General features: G+C 44.6%; 1 protein-coding gene across 1 annotated transcript in view; it reads left to right on the top strand.

Moving 5' to 3' along the window:
* The first annotated feature begins 573 nt into the window (after positions 1-573).
* Positions 574-16419, top strand: part of LOC129496849 (polycystic kidney disease protein 1-like 2) — an 87551-nt gene continuing 71705 nt past the window's right edge. The window contains exons 1-5 of the mRNA XM_055305215.1: positions 574-874; positions 3058-3222; positions 5374-5553; positions 8864-8974; positions 11420-11567. Coding sequence (XP_055161190.1) covers positions 574-874; positions 3058-3222; positions 5374-5553; positions 8864-8974; positions 11420-11567 — 905 coding nt within the window. The remainder of the gene's footprint in view (positions 875-3057; positions 3223-5373; positions 5554-8863; positions 8975-11419; positions 11568-16419) is intronic.

Raw genomic sequence — 16419 nt, 5'->3', positions numbered from 1 at the left:
TCCAACAGGCATGAGTAATAATGTGATGAATCAGAGAGAGGGAGACATATCCATTAGGATTTAAGCCATGCTGGGGAGAATGTGATTATCATTTGGGCACAGCCACCACTCTAGACAATAGGATTGGAGATGAGTGTAACTTGGGTTCTTTACTACCCCATCACTCTCACTTTCCTGCCATTTTTCTTTTATCACATATTTTCCACATGCTGATGACTTCTTGTGAAACATGTGGTCCTCCAGGATAACAACATGAAACCAATAGCAAGGAATTTTTATCAAGAACTAACAGTTGATCGAATGAGAAGCAGACAGGTGCGATAGCAGCTATATGTTTCTCTCGAAGGCCATTTTGCAAATTAATTGGATTTGGAACAGACATTGAAAAAAGAGCTGGGCAGAGCAAAAATGCAGACAACATTCATCCTGAGCCTTTTGTTTCTTAAAAAGAGGTAGTTCCTATTATTTGATGCAAAGAGAGAAGGAAAGATGAATGGCAGATGATTGTGAGGCACCAGTATAAGAAGGACCTGAGTGCTGGCTCCATCCAGATGCTCCAGGAGTGGTTCAAGGATGAGCGCAGCAAGTTTGGTACTCTTGGGGCTTGCTCTGAGGTTTAGGGCCACAATCTCTAAGCCAGAGGAGGGAAGCTTTTGCTCCAAAAGCCAAGTGGCCTTCAGAGACTCTTGCTATGAATTTGTGCCTTTCGCTCAAACCTTCTATGGTGCCCAGAGCTGGTGCGAGGAGCAAGGGGGCCATTTGGTCTTTATTCATGATGAAGACACACAGCAATTCCTGCAGAAGCACATCTCCCAGGACAGGGAATGGTGGATTGGACTCATAGGGAACTCGGCTCAGACTGGAACCATAGGAGGTAGGTGCTGTGAAAGCTGTATTTAATGGGAAGCTTGTGGCTGTGTTTCTCACCAATGTTTCTTACCCTGAGCCTCATGGAACAAAATTAAGATATCCTAATTTTCATGGTAAGGATATCCTCCTCTTTGGTTGCTGTGTGGATCAAATGAAATCACTCGTGTACAATACCTAGCACAGAATCCAGCACATAGTTGATGCTCTGAAAAATTCATTTGTTTGAATGTGCCCAATACTAATAATACGAGCTATGACTTCTTCTAAGGCACTATCCCTACATACTTCTAGTCCATTATCAGCTTGAATCCCTATGACAACCAGTGAGGTAATATTGCTGCTTCTATTTTACAGATGAGAAAACAGAGTCTCAGGAAATACTTACTAAGCTATTTTCAAGGCACTTCTAGGGGTGCTTGGGTGGTGTAGTCAGTTAAGTATCCAACTTTTGGTTTTGGCTCAGGTTCTGATCTCAAGGTTATGAGAGATCAAGCCCCACATCAGGCTCTGTGCTGAGTACAGTCTGCATAACTTTCTCTTTCTCTCTCCCCGTGCCCCTCCCTCCACCCTCTCTCTCTCAAATAAATAAATCTTTTAAAAAAGAAGCAAGCAAGCAAGCAAGCAAGCACTTCAACATGCCTTTCCCCGTTTCTTACGGGATTAAAGCAAGTTAAAAGCATAGCACCACTCCCTCCACATTAAATGGTCTCATTCTAATGGTCTTCCTAGAAACTTTTCCTTACTTTTTACTCTGTGAGGGCTTCTTTCTCCAACCCCAGGACAGTCAGGTAAGTCCTTCTCTCTGCACCTGTAGGTCTTGTCTACACCTCTGGGAGGGTACTTTCGGCATGACTTTAAGTTTTTAGGCATCTGTCTTCCTTCCTAGACAATGAGATCCTCGAGGGCAGGAAACAGATTCTGGCCATTTTTTCTGGTGCCTGTACATAGCAGAGAATGGAAAAATGAAGATTCATATGTAATCCTTGCACATGCCCCATGAGGTACACATTGCTACTCTTATTTTATGGATGAGGAACATGAAGTCTAGGGGGACGAAATGGTTCGCTCAAGAGGACGCTACTGGTGAAAGGCAGTGAAGACTCTCTTGGGCCAACGTCCCTTCACCTCACATTGCCCTGTCAGAGCTACTGGGTTTAGAAATAAGCAACTCAGTCTGGGCTAAGCACTTATATACGAGAGTCGATGGAAAGGCTTAATTAGGGAGCAGTTGGGCAAGCGCCTTTTAGGAAATGCATAGCCTTAGGATTTGAATTCTAAAAGTGCATCTTCAGGTAATATCTAGTGAATGGTTTCTTGATTTGTAGATATAGCAATTGCGGATTTCTGTATATTGAATGTCCATTCATATGCAGCTAAAGGAGTTGTGTCTGTTTAAAAAATCACATGGCTGTTACAGAACATGAGGTAGATATGTGTAGGCTGACATGTAATCACCTCCAGTACTTAATGTTATTTACGAAACAAGGGACAGAGTGCCATGTGCAAAATGATGGCATTTGTGTAAATAGATTTCAGGCACTCACAGATGATGAATGGTACAATTCAGTCTGGATCAATTCACAAGAAACATAACAATAATGCGAGTATCCCGTTGGTTGGGAGAGGGGAGATGTTTTCATTTTACTTTTACACATTTTACATTTCACTCCAAAAATTTCTTAACCACTTGTATGGAGTTGTTTTATTTTTAAAAATGAATATATACACTTTTAAGTCTTCAGTAAATATTTTATATTTAGTGTTTTCTGTTTCTGTCCTTGAAATGCCTTTGTAACACACACACATGCTTCCATTTTAACTCAGCATAGCCCATATATATCTGACAAGGGCTCCTGCCTCTCTTTGAACATCCCAAGACACACTTTTGTGCTTTTCTTTAGATTATGGTAACGCAGAGCTGGAAACATCATGTACTCAATCAAGCTACTTTGTTTGGGCTCCCTGACTTGGCACCCTGGTTTTTAGGCTGAGTTCTTCCTTCCGGGTGTTGGACAATAACAGCCAGCAATGTCCCTTCGTCGTTGGCATGGGAAAGAAAGGCCCTCAGTCTCTTGGCCTTGACTGAGTACCTCCTGCATACCAGGGAGCTGAGTTGAGGCAAGCCCTGTTCATAAAAAGGGGTCAGAAGTACGTTTCCAAGTCCTGGTGGTTGTGTTTCCATCCCAGGGCCAGGGATCTGGCTGGACACCTCCAATGTGAGCTATAGCCACTGGCATGGAAAACAGGCCTCTCCTGTTCTCAACACCTGTGGTTACATCAGGAGAGACGCTTCCTTTGGGTGGGCGGCTTCAGACAACTGCACACAGCTGTTTGCCTTCATCTGCGAGTTTGGTGAGCTGGCCTCTGTTATGGGGCCTCCCTCCTTGTCCCTCTGTGTGTGTCTGTCTCTGCATCTCTGTCTTTCTCTGTGTCTCTGTCTCTGTGGGGTCTCTGTGTGTGTGTCTCTCTGTGTCTCTAATTCTGTGTCTCCCTAAATGTCCACCCATCTTTATCTGTGTGGCATTCTGTGCCTGTCTCATTTTGTCTCCCTAGCTCACAACCTGCCTCTCCCCATCCACTTACCTACTAACCTGACTACTACTCTCATTCCTACCCTCTTTTCCTCTCAGATATCTGCATCTAGGAGCAAATGCCCAGCCCTATTTACTCTCTTTTTCCAATCTTCCAATGAAGGAGACATGACCCAGGAGGCTGTTCTCACTCACCCTTGATTCCTGCTGCCCTGACCAGACTGGGTCTGAGTCTCACCACCCATCATCCCTGATTCCTAAATTCCCCCACACTCTGCTCTGTGTCCTTCCTAGCTGCTGTCCATGACTGACCCTCTTTACACCCTGGACACCCTTCCCTGGGGCCTCTGTGTAAGAGCTTCAGCACGAGCAGCCCGTGGCCCCATGCTGGGTACTGCCTGACATGCAGGGTCCTGGCATAGTGCCCTGGTCTTGCACCCAAGCTGCCCCATGACCCTCTGAATTTCAAGCCAGGCTTGACAGAAGTTTCCAGGCTTCTTGGGCTCAGCCCCCTCCCTGTCTCCAAGCCCCTCAGTGAAGAATCCTAGCTCCTAGGGATCATTCTGGGTTTGGGCACCTACAGGGCCTCCTACCCCATTTCCCCCATCTGGGTTTAAATAGATGCCATGTAGGCCCCCAGCCTGGCTAATTATGAAAACTTGCAGCTTCAGGGACCTTCTTGTCACAGTCCTCCCAAAGTGCCACCCCCTTCTGTGCCCCAACCTGAAGCCTGTCTGAGAATCTGTCAGCTTCCAGGGCCTTGGAGCCACTGGTATGAAGTCACACCATGAACAGCTAATATGTATCAAGCCGGTCCTCTAGGCACAGAGCTGTACACTCTGTGTGTATTCATCACAGTAGAAGCACCTCTGCTATTCTATTGTAGGCCCATTATAGAGCTAAGAATAGTGAGGCTCAGAAAGGGTAAGCTCCTTGCCCAAGGCCACGTAGCTGGGAAGTGACAATGACAAGACCTGAACCCGGGTTTGTCCATGGTCAGAGGGAGATGGGCAGATGCAGTGCTGCTGGCTTTGGAGATCAAGGAGTCACAATCCAACAAATGTCAGTGTCTCTGGAAGCTGAAAATGGCTAGGGAGCATTCTCCCCCCCTAGAGGCTCCAGAAGGAACCAGGCCTACCCACACCTTGATGCTAGCCTATTTAAGACCCATTCTGGATTTCTGACCTTCATAACTGGAGGATGATAGATTTGTACTGGCTTCAGACATTAATGTGCTAGCAATTTGTATAGCAGCCATAGGAAACGAACACAGATTTTGGTCTCATTCCCTACACTGTGGCACTCCTACCAGGCAGACAGGCCTGAGTTTGGACCCAGTTTCCTACTTTCTGGCTATATTCATCTGAGCCAGATTGTTCTTTTCCAACAAATGGTTACTGAACGTGGACCCCATGCCAGGAGCTGGCCTGAAGTCTCAGTATAGTGACCCCCATGAGCCTGATGTTCCTAGTGGGGAGGTTAGTAACCCAGCTTCTAGGACTGATACAAAGACTAAGTCACTCATCCATTCTACAAATGCTTGTTTAGAATCTATCATACGCCAGGCATTGTTTTCAGATAAGGCTCAAGGAAGGTACTCAAAATAGGAGAATATAGTGGCTACTGGTATAGCCCTTACTCTGCACGTAAAACTCATTTAATCCTCCTAAAGCCCCTACATGGTATGGTACCGACCCTCTCTCGTGCCAAGGGGGGCACAGAGAAGCTAGGTAATTAGCAGCGGGTCACAGAGCCAGGGCGTGGCTGGTGGCATCTGAGCCCAGGCAGTCTGGCTCCAGAGCCATGCTCATGCCCACCACGTTCTATTTCTCATCGATGTGGAGCTGGCTCCTGCTGTGGCCCTTCATCTCAGTCCCGACCCCTGACACCTTCCACTTCCCATCAACCAGGCACTTGTCCAGCCATGACCACAGCTGGTCCCTCCTAAGGTGTCCCCTTCCCTTTGTCACAGGGCTTGGCCAGAGTCTGGCCTGTGACGGCCTCAATGCCACCATGCACTGTGGCTCAGGGGAAGTCATCCAGATCCAGGACGCCATCTACGGACGCCAGACCCCTCATTATTGCACCCAGGGTGCTGCACACCCCTTGGAGGAGGAATGCAGCTGGACCAGCGTCAAGGACGAAGTGGCAGGTAGGAACCCAAGGACTGCTCTGGCTGTGGGGGCAGGGCAGTTCCTGGTGTCCCGTACCCAGCAAAGGGGTCTGGAAGACTTGAACAATCTTCATATCTGGGCCTCCCACATTAGGAAAACAGGCCAGTCTCTGCCCACAGAACCATGTAGGGAAGCAAGGAGGCCATGGCTCGCCTCCTTACCTGCTAGCAAACCCACCTCAGTGGGCCAGGGAGGCATTCTGCTCCCCACTCCACTTGGGTGCAAGAAACATTTTCTTTTTTAAATTTTTAAAAATTTCTAAATACTCCAAGCATGTAGACAATAAAAATATTTTATTGACCTCCCATAGACTCACTGCCCATTGTTCTTAAGTCCTAACATTATGTCATGTTTGCTTAACATCCCCTCATTATAGCAGTGAGTATAGCTTTAAATCTCCTATTATCCATTTTGATACATGTATTAGTTTATTCGCTTAGTCCAGTTTATAACTATACCATAATGTGTCTCCTTCTCTGTTGAGAGTGGAATGGGTCATGTCCCAATCCTTGCTATTATGAATAATGCTGAAATACACATTCCTAGTAGCATCTGTTGTTCATGTGGGAGAGCTTCTCCATGGCCTTGCTTTTCTAAATCAGTTAAATTTGCCTCTGAGCTGCATTTGCCTCATGACAAGGGTTCAGTTTCAGGGGTTATGGGGACTCCTGGCACCCTCCTGGGGGGTGCAAAGTTCTCAGAAACTTCTATTGTCCAGGACACAGGGGGCCTCCTTCCTCTTTGCTGTGGTTAGTAGAATCAGGCCCATAAGGTCCCAGGAAGGCAGGTGGTTTGTTGCTTCTTGGCCAAGTGAGGACACAGCAGTCTGTGCCCAAGCTAGAAGCTCTGGGGCCTCAGGTTGAATCTCCTCTGTGACCCTCTGCTAATGACTTAGCTTCTCTGTGCCCCCCTTGGACAAGGGAGTGTCAGTACCACACCATGTAGAGCCTCTCGGCAATTCACTGAATGGCTCTGCCTCTGCCCAAAGGGCCCATGGAGATTCAGGGAGGAGTGCCCTGTACTCCCAGGACCTGCCAAGCAGCCTCGACCCCAGTTTGGGAAAGTGTACCACGTCTCCCTGGGACAGTGATTTGTTCTTCTCCATTCCACGTCTGGCCCACATTGTCCCTGGTCTCCTTAGAGCAGGTGTGAAGGAAGGAAATGCTGCAATCAGCTCCTTGGTTCCCATGTACTCTTCTTGTTGCACTGGCATTCCTGAGGCTGTGGCCCCTCTGAGGGGGGAAGGTCTGGGTTAGGTGGGCTGATGGATGTGCCTCCCTCATGGAGGCATTGAGGGGACCTAGTGGGCTATTTCTGCAAAGGCCCAGATGCAAGTTTCCAAACCTTGCAGCCACCCCCCCCTCCCCCCAGAAAGCACATTGGAGAGGAACCCTGCATCCTTCTGGGAGGAGTCAGAGGAAAAGAGCTGGGCAGGATCCCAGGGAAATCTGTTTGTATCTAAGTGCCACACTCACTCATTCACTGTCAGTTGGCCAGTACACATTCTTTGAGCCCAACATCGTGCCAGGCTCTATCCTGGGCTTTGTGGATAAAGGAATCAATCAAATAGTCTGTTTTTCAAAGAGCTCGCAGTCTAATGGGGAGAGAGATATGAACACAAGCAATCACCTAGCACTATGCTCAATGCCACAACAGAAAGGAGCCTCCGGAGGTGTTATGTGTTTACTTATGCAAGACTTACTTTGTACCTGCCATGTGCTGGGTACTGTTCTGTGAACTGGAGTGGAAATAGAGCAGTGAACAAAAACAAAACAAAATACTTCCTCTCTCTTGGAAAGTGTAGTCTAGGGCTGTGAATGCAGATTTTAGGGGTACAGAACTCTGATTGAGGAGTGTATCAGGCTAGGTCCCTTTAGGAAAACAGAAATCATGCTAGGTCTTTCAGCAGAGGAAATTTAATGCAGGGAATTGATTATCAATCAAGTGCTGAGAAGTGCTGAGAAGTCAAAGAAGGGGATAAAGATATAACTCTGAGATTAGCAGCAATGGAAAGCCACTACCACTCCTAAGGGCTGGAGGGATGACTTAGAGGGGATGATCTTATCAAAATCAGAAGTCAGGACCATCCAGGAGGTGCTAGGATCATGGTCGAGGCTGCCCTGTGTAAGTGAGGACCATGAGAGAGCGCTTATCCAGAGGGAGCTGCAGTCAGAGAGAGGATGAAAAGCACTCTGCCCTCTTATGGCTTCCTGTTAGGGATGGGCAGAAGTATGGCCCCCAAGATTTGCCACCCTAATCCCTGGAACTTAGTATGATGAGATACCATACCTGTGAATTTGTTACTTGACACAGCAAAGGGACTTTGCAGACCTAATTATGGGTTCCTAGTCTGGATTATCCAAATGGGCACAATTTAACCACATGACCCCTTAAAAGCAAAGAAATTTCTCTGGCTAGAAGCCAGAGATGAGGCTGATGGAGAGATCAGAGTTCAAGTGTGAGACAGATCCGACACCCCATTGCTGGCTTTGAGCCATGCACAAGGACCAGAGAATGGCTGTAGGAGCTAAGGGTGGGTTCCAGATGACATCCAGCAAGGAAATGGGAGCTCAGGCCTATAACCAGGTGTGCAGCACCTGCCTGTCCTCCACCTAGGCTTCTTTGTAGGCATGCCACTCATCTGCATGGGTACGAGGGAGAGGTGTTGGGATGACCTGAAGTTTCTGCCCTGGGCTCTCCACATGTCTCTCTCCTGTGGGCACCTAGATAAGATTCCTGATTTTTTTTTTCCCTCTTTGCCAGTTCTCAAAATCTAGGTTCCCACTTAGGCCATCTGACTGGATGCTACTGGACCAGTGGTTCCCAAAGTGGGGTGCCTAGGCCAGCAGTATCAGCATCACCTGGGAGCTTGTTAGAAAAGTAAATTCTTAAAAAAAAAATACAACTTAAAAAAAATAAAAAAATTAAAAAAAAAAGAAAAGTAAAGTAAATTTTTACACTGTCCCCCATATCAACTGAATCAGAAGCACTGGGGGTGGGGTCTAGAAATCTGTGTCTTCCAGAGCCCTCCAGGAGATTCTGGTATATTCTAAGACTTGAGAACCCCTGTGCTGGACCCTGAGCTGCTTGAGGGCAAAAACCCTACTTTTCTTCCCCCCAGTACCTAGCACAGTGTCTGGTCTTCAGTAGATACCAGCAGATATCCACTGGTGGTGGGGGGATGGTGGGTGAATAAATGAATGAGAGGTCATTCATCTCTGTCTGAACCTGTCCCTTTTTTGTCCTTCACACTGTTCCTGCTCCTGCTGGGATTTGGGCATTTCCCAGGCCAGTGCCAGGGGCTGCAGGTATGCCAGGTGGCAGCAGATGGGACCTACTTTGGAGACCTGTGCCCTACCCAGGGCAGCTACCTATGGGTGCAGTACCAGTGCCAGGAAGGTGAGTCCCCATCTTGCCAGTACGTGCAAGTTCCCTTATTTCCACACCAAGTCCAGCCCCACTTGGAACAGAGGGAGCAACTACCCTCGGGGGCCGATCTGTAAACTAAGAGACTTCCTCACTATTGATTCCCTGCAGCCTGACCTCCCCACCTGGCTAAAAATATATATTAAAAATATATTTTAAAAAAATATATATTTAATATATTAATATAGATATTAAAATTAATTAATACTATAATATATTAATATATTTAATATTGTAAATATAAAATATTATATAATATTAAATATATGATTTAACATAAATATTAAATGTATTAATATATATTAAGAAATATATATTTTTTTAACTCCCAGCTTCAGATTAAATTTCATGGAGTGACCCAATAAATATCCAGACAAGACCAACATTGCTTGACTCAAAAAAATCAAAAGATGTCGCACTTACATACCCTACACCCACTAAACATCACCCTGCCAAGAAGTTACATTTTAGAACACACGGGGACTTCTTAAAATGACAAATTTTGAAAGCTATAAACATAACCCGTATTACTACACTTTATAAAAGTTTGTCCAAATCAAGAAGACAGAGCCCCTCCCTTCAGTTCTACAGTCCTACTCTCCTTAAGGAAACCACTGTTCAATGTTCAGAATAAGTTCTTCTCTGCTTTTTAAACTGTTTTTACACATGACTGTGTACGAATGTATATGCGTAAAATATAATGTTAAATGCATTAGTTTATAGCTCAATTTCTTTAACTTAATAACATATCCTGGACATCTATCCAAGTCACTACCTTATTCTTTTAATGGCTGAATAGGATCCCATCATAAGATTATGTCAAATGTATTGGACCAGTCCTCTGGTTGCTTCTGATTTTTTGTTGTTAAATACCACTCTGCAGCACTCATTCTTGTGCATATATCTTGACATGTGCCTGATTATTTTTAGAGGACTGATCCCTAGTAGAAGGAATGCTGGGTCACAGGGTGTACGCTTTTTATATGTTAATAGATACTACACTCCAAAAAACAGCTGCATTGATTTATATTCCCACTAAGAGTATCTGTGAGTGCCACTTCCCCTATGTCATCGTCCAGACAATTAGTCACAACAGCACCTTCTATTGAGAGCATGAGTGATGGGCAGGGAGCTCTGAAGGGAAAGAGTGAGTCAGGGAGTGTTGGGGCCTCCAGGGGCCATCTGGGAGAGCAGGGTCTATGGATGGAGAAGGGAGGACCACACAGAGAAGAGGAGAGGACAGCTTTCACCAGCAGCATTAGTTTACTAGACACGCTTGGGTGAAATGAGAGTGACTGGGATGTCTTCATTTGTTTTCTGGGAAGAAGAGACCATGTGATTTGGCAGCACTTTCCATCTGGTGGTTTTGCTAATGAACAAAGGGTGCCCTCTGGAGATCTGCCAGTCACAGTGTGGCTGTCACTGGACAGACGCATTGCTTAGGTCAGGGGGTATATTGGGTCTGGAGACCCTGAACTAAATTTTTGCCCCAACTTTGATTTCAAAAATCCTGCTCCCTTGTGAATTGGTGTGTTCTGGACGCAATGTTTCTGATTTGTAAATGGAGAGACTTATCCAGCATCCCCCCACCCCGTGCCCGCCGCCACAGTGCCCAAAAGGGCACTAGCCATGGTCCAGGTTTCCTCAGGTAGCTGTGAATCAGGATGGCAACAACTCAGGAAAGTCCTTTTAATTGCCTTCCTTGTCTGTGCTTGGAAACAGAAAGATCATGCCGCACAAATTAGCCCAGGGCTGTGTGAAGCCCCAACAAATTCTATTCCCCTCCTCATCCTCCATGCCAACTTTGAAAGGTCAGGTTTTGTAAAATTTAATGTCTGCTAAATGGCTTACAATGAATCATTAGCCACCTTAGCCAAGCAGATTTTCCTAAAGGAGCTTTGCATTTTGTATTTTTAAACACAATAAAAATATATTTAGATAATCAATAGAATCCTGGTTAAATAGGGTACGTTGTACAGCTATTACAAAGAACAAGGCAGCTCTAACTAAATTCATATAGAACAACATAAAAAAAAAGGAAAGTGTCAAAGTAACTGTATATATCATGTACCACTTGTATAAATAGGAAATTATGTATGTGCTTGTGAATGTGAAGATATCCCTAGAAGGTGACTCTGGATACTGGTAACAATGATTGCCTCTGGCCGGGGGAGGGAGCTGAAGGAAGGAAGGGAGGGAAGATTTCTTTTCACTCTACATCCTTTATAAAAATTTCAAATTCTGTACCTTGGTCACCTATTACCTATGAATGAAAAATAAAATTCAAAAGAACTTAAAAAAAATCTTTAAAAGCCCCACCTAAGGATGGACAGGTGGATAGAGGAGACTAAGTTTTAAACAAAAACATGTAATTTTGCTTTCTGATAGCACACAGTATTTCCCTTTTTTGGTCTGCAGGCCTGCAGCTGATGGTGTCCAATGAGAGTTTCATCTTTGACAATGTCACCATCTCCCTGACATGGCTCCTTTCTCCCTACATTGGAAATCTGTCATGTATAATTAGTACAGGAGATGGCCACACTTTCGATCCCTACTACCCCCCCAGGTAAGAGGAATCTCTGAGTCTTGTTTCAGGATATATCAGTCAGTTTCTACTGCATAACAAAACATCCCAAAACTTAGTAGCTTACAATAATATTATTTCTCATGCTTCTTTTGATAAGCTAGGTGGCTTTGCTTATGTGGGGACATCCAGCTCAACTGGGGCTGGATGTCCTCAGAAGTCCTCACCTGCATGTCTGGTGGTTAGCTGAATATTGGCCAGGGACATGTGATGCTTATCACCCAACAGGCTGGCCTAGCCTCACTGGCATGGTGTCTGAGGGTTTCTAGCAGCAAGCGAGAACAAGGCCTAATGTGCAAGCATTTTTCAAATCTCTATTTGTGTCACATTTTCTAATGTCTCATTGGCCAAAACAGGTTCCATGGCCAAGACCAGGTTCAACAGGTGAAGAATGGACTCCACCTGTTGATGAAAGGAATGGCAGAGCCACTGTACAAAGAGGCAAATGTATAGGAATGGGAGTAAGTGGCACTCACAGGTTTTCTTATTATAGAGGCTACATGAACAGTCATGAAGAGCTGGGTCCATACGTCTTGGCTCTGTGTAGAATCTCTCCTGGGCCACTGTCCAAGGAGTCAGTTTTAGCAGATTTAGCAGATGAGGTGAAGAAGATGCTCACCTGAGTGTGGGAATGTTTTCTGTTGGCAAGAATAATAAAAAATAATAGTAGCGATATTAAAAACAGTCCAGCCAAGGAGCTTTCACATAAAATCTCATTCAACCCTCACTACAACCCTATCAGCTGGAGCTATGCTTTCCAATAGAACAGCCACCCACCACATGAGCTACTGAACACTTGAAGTGAGTGTGGCAGGTCTTAAGATATGATGTAAATATAAAATACACACAGGATTTTGAAGATTTAGTTTTCCCCTCCAACTTCCCATAAAAAATGTAAAGTATATCACTAACGTTTTTATATTGATTATATGTTGAAATAAAAGTATTTTGGATATATTGGGTTAAAGAAAATAAAGTATTAAAGTTAATTTGACTTATTCTTACTTTTTCAATATGGCTATCAGAACATACACTGTATTTCTGTATGTCTCACATTGTAATTCTATTAGATGGTGTTGAGCTAGGTAATTATCATCTTGTTTTTACAGACAAAACAAATGAGGCTCAGAGGGATATAGCAGCATTGCCCAAGCTATGCAGGTCCTGAGTGGCAGCATGGTGATGCAAGCCAGGATTGTCTGGCATCAAAGCTGAGGCTCTGAAGCCCCTGGTGGATTACACAGCATGCAGCCTCAGGGCCTGAGCATCCTCTAGGGGACCAGAGCTTCCCCAACCTGATAGTAGCCGAACCCAATTCATAACATTTCAAAGTCCTACCTGGGTCTGGGGTAAGCTCCATTCTGCTCTGCAGGGTGCCCCCAAATGTTTCAGAATTTCCAGATCCTCATTGGGTTTGGGGGCTTCTTACATGGGTCCTCAGTTCAACATGAATTCCCAGGGAAATCATAGAGGCCCATAAGCCCCTCTCCTAACTCCAAAATATGTGTAGCTCTACCTTGTGGGAGCCAGGGGGTCCAAATCTAGCCCTGTGCAGTCTCGGCATTGCTAGAAGCCCTGAGTGGGGAGAGGCCAAGAGAGGGCCAGCCTTGTGTATGGCCCAAATCTGCCCCAGTGTATGCTAGTTTCAAACCCAATGGTACTCTGAAGTCTCACGCATCCTGCCATGCTGCCAAATAAAACGGCATGTCCAGAAGCTGAGGTTCTTCTAGTCTTAGCTGCTGCTAACATGTGCAAGACAATCCCTGGTCTTGGGTTTCCATTTCCTTCCCTGTCACATTTATATGGATGGCCTTGATTGTTTCATGGAGTAAAATGAGAAATTACATGTGAAGATGATTTGGGGGAGAAAATGTTTGACACAAATAGCCACGGCCTTGCTCTGCAGGTTTCTTCTTGCTTGCTCTCATTTCATTGAATAAACAATAAATGCTCAGCTACACAATCTTCCAGCCCCCAAATTATAGACAGCTTGCATTTGGCCTTAATCAAAATTGACTGTCAGTAACCCTGCTAAGACCTTTAGCTACACAAGGACATTCCAGTAATAAACAAACAGTAGCTAAAAATGGGAGCATGTGGGACAAAATGTCAGTATTTGTCAACTCTGGATGGTGAGGTGAAGGGTGTTTGTCATCTTGCTCTCTGGATTCTTTGTGATTAATTTTTTTTTGATAATCAAAGAGAAACAATAATCAGTGTTTTACACTTGCAATCCCTCTGGGCATTAACTTGAAGCCAAAGCTGCTGGGATATGTTTTTTTTTTTTTTTCTTTCCAAAAGAAATAGATGGTGATACCCTCTGCCATCACTCCTCTCAAATCATCCGATTTCATCTATTTTTTTAAAAACTTGTTGGACCTTAAAACTACCTGCCCACCTTCTTCTATCATTTTTGTTAGCTTTGGGAGAGAAATTTCTGATACTTATCAGCACTAGCAACCTCAGGTAGAATATGAGAATATTAAAAATGGCATGAATTTTAAGTACAGAGAAGTAACATACCTTGTGTGAACGTCCCCGTGCTTTTATGTGTTTGTACAGAACCCCTTTTTGCTTAACTCCTTGTTAAGCTAAGACCTAAATCAGACACTTCTGCTCTGTTGTAGACAAATCACACGAGCTGATGGGGGGAATCCAATCTCAAATAGAAACAGTATAATAAAAGTCAAAGGATTTCTCCTTTAGAAGCTCCTTCTTGCCTTGCCCTCCCCATGTCTTGTGTTCATTTGAACGTCAGGCTGTTCTGCTTTACTGTTTGTTATGGGAAAAACTTTCTAGGTTTCTGAAATTAATCATGTGCCTTACGGGACGATTTGCTAAGGTGAACTTCGTCCTTGTCCAGCGTTGGGTAACGCAGCACCACCTACCGACAGATCTGGGAATTGTCGTCGTTCTTGGGTCTGTTCAGAGCTGCCTCTGCACATAGCTGAGTCTGCAGGAGGGGACTTCACTGGAAATTGATAATTCTCAAGACAACACAAAAATTAGAGTGGCCTAGAATATACATAGGATGTTGGGAGGATCAAAGGAATTATGTGGAAGGTGATAGTCACAAAAGACTGAAGTCTTTCAGGGGAATCAGGCAGGAGCAGTGGAAGTAGAGAAAATGAAGTCAAGGATGTGAAAGGGTGTAACTTCCTCCCATAACACAGAGCAGCTTACTACAACGGGAGTTCAGGGGTGTGTGGAGAGTATGAAAAATGATGCTAGAAAACTCAGAAGGGGTCTACTGATGACGAGCCTTGATGCCAGCCAGTGTAGAGAAATTGTTTTTAAGAGAATATAGAGTTTGGGTACCAGAAAATTGTTTTGGGGTGCAGCAGGTTTCCTGCGGGATACCAGGAGGGAGCAGGGGCAGAAGGTAGACTGGGATGCACTAGCAATCCAGGCCCCTCCAATCCCTACAGAGAACTCTAGAGCTGGGGGACCTGTCTCTATTGAGAAAGGAGAGCAGAACCTTTGTACTCTGGCATTGGGCTGCCATTGGATGCAGGATGACATTTTAGGGGAGGCAGCTCCCTTTAGCTAAGGGGGAGATAGATTCAGCTGTGAGCCCTCCGCCACTAACATGCCAGAGTGCTGGGGGATGCAGCCCTCAGTCTTGAAGGGCAGACTCTGGGTGACATGCATCCATGACAGGGGATATATAAGAATCTTCAGGCCATTCCAGCACATGATATGTGATTGTTAATATTATTCCAAGTGTGGCTAATAGTCACTGGGTAATTTTAAGGGCTAAATGGGACTACAAAGAAGAAAAGAATTGGCACAGAGTTGATTCTTAAAAATGGGTAACTGTTGCCATTATTTTCATATTACATAGAAGTAAATAGTATTTTTAAGAGGCTAAGTAGGATAAATGTTATCCTATTATACAAAAAAAAAAAAAAACCACCTAAATATTTGAATCTATTACATGCCAGGTACTTACTCAGCCATAGTCTCATGTAAACCCTACGATGACCCAGCCAGGAATGGCTGTCGCCTCACTGCATGGACAAGGGCGCTGAGACATTAGGTCATGCAGGTGATGGAGGAAGCTTCCTTAGTCTTTCCATTCCACCACACTGCCTGATCTGGTCGGGGGCTTCATCTACCAAGATGGCTAGCAACTTGTGAGTGACATTAACAAAATGACCCAGACCTTGGTATTCCTAACAATTGGACATTATGAGCAAAGATTAAAAAGGGGGGGGGAGGGGAGCTTCTTCTCCATTTTATTTGTTTTTAAAGAACAGCTGCATCCCATTAATATCAACTACAGAGCAGCATGTACAGATCAGTGAGTCACAGTGTCTTAAACTAATTTTTACACTTTCTATTGAAGCATAAGATACATGCAAAAAACTACACACACACACACACACACACACACACACACAAACCAGAGCTCAGTTAACTTCTATATGGTGAACACACCTATGTAACCAGCACTCAGACCAAGAAACAAAACATGACCAGTCTCCCAGGAATCTCCCACAGGCTCCCAAAGGTACTGATTCCTACCACTATTGATCAGTGTGACCTGTTAGAAACTTCTAGAAATGGAATCATAAAGTGTACTCTCTTTTGTATCTGACATCCTCTCAATAGTACTTTTTTCAGATTTATTCATATTGTTGTGTATAACTGTGATTTCTTTTTCTCGTTCCTGTGTATGATTCCATTGTATGGACATTCCTCAGTTTACTTATCTATTCTAGTGTTGGTAGTCCTTTCGAATGCTTTTCCATTTGGGTAATTACAAATCGTGCAGCTGTGAACATATGAATGCATGTCTTTTGGTGTGCATATGTACATATTTCTGTTGGGT

The sequence above is a fragment of the Nyctereutes procyonoides genome, unplaced genomic scaffold, assembly GCF_905146905.1.
Source record: "Nyctereutes procyonoides isolate TBG_1078 unplaced genomic scaffold, NYPRO_anot_genome, whole genome shotgun sequence".
Lineage (NCBI taxonomy): Eukaryota > Metazoa > Chordata > Mammalia > Carnivora > Canidae > Nyctereutes > Nyctereutes procyonoides.
The sequence above is the reverse complement of the archived record's forward strand: the minus strand, read 5'-3'. Positions and strand labels throughout refer to the sequence as shown.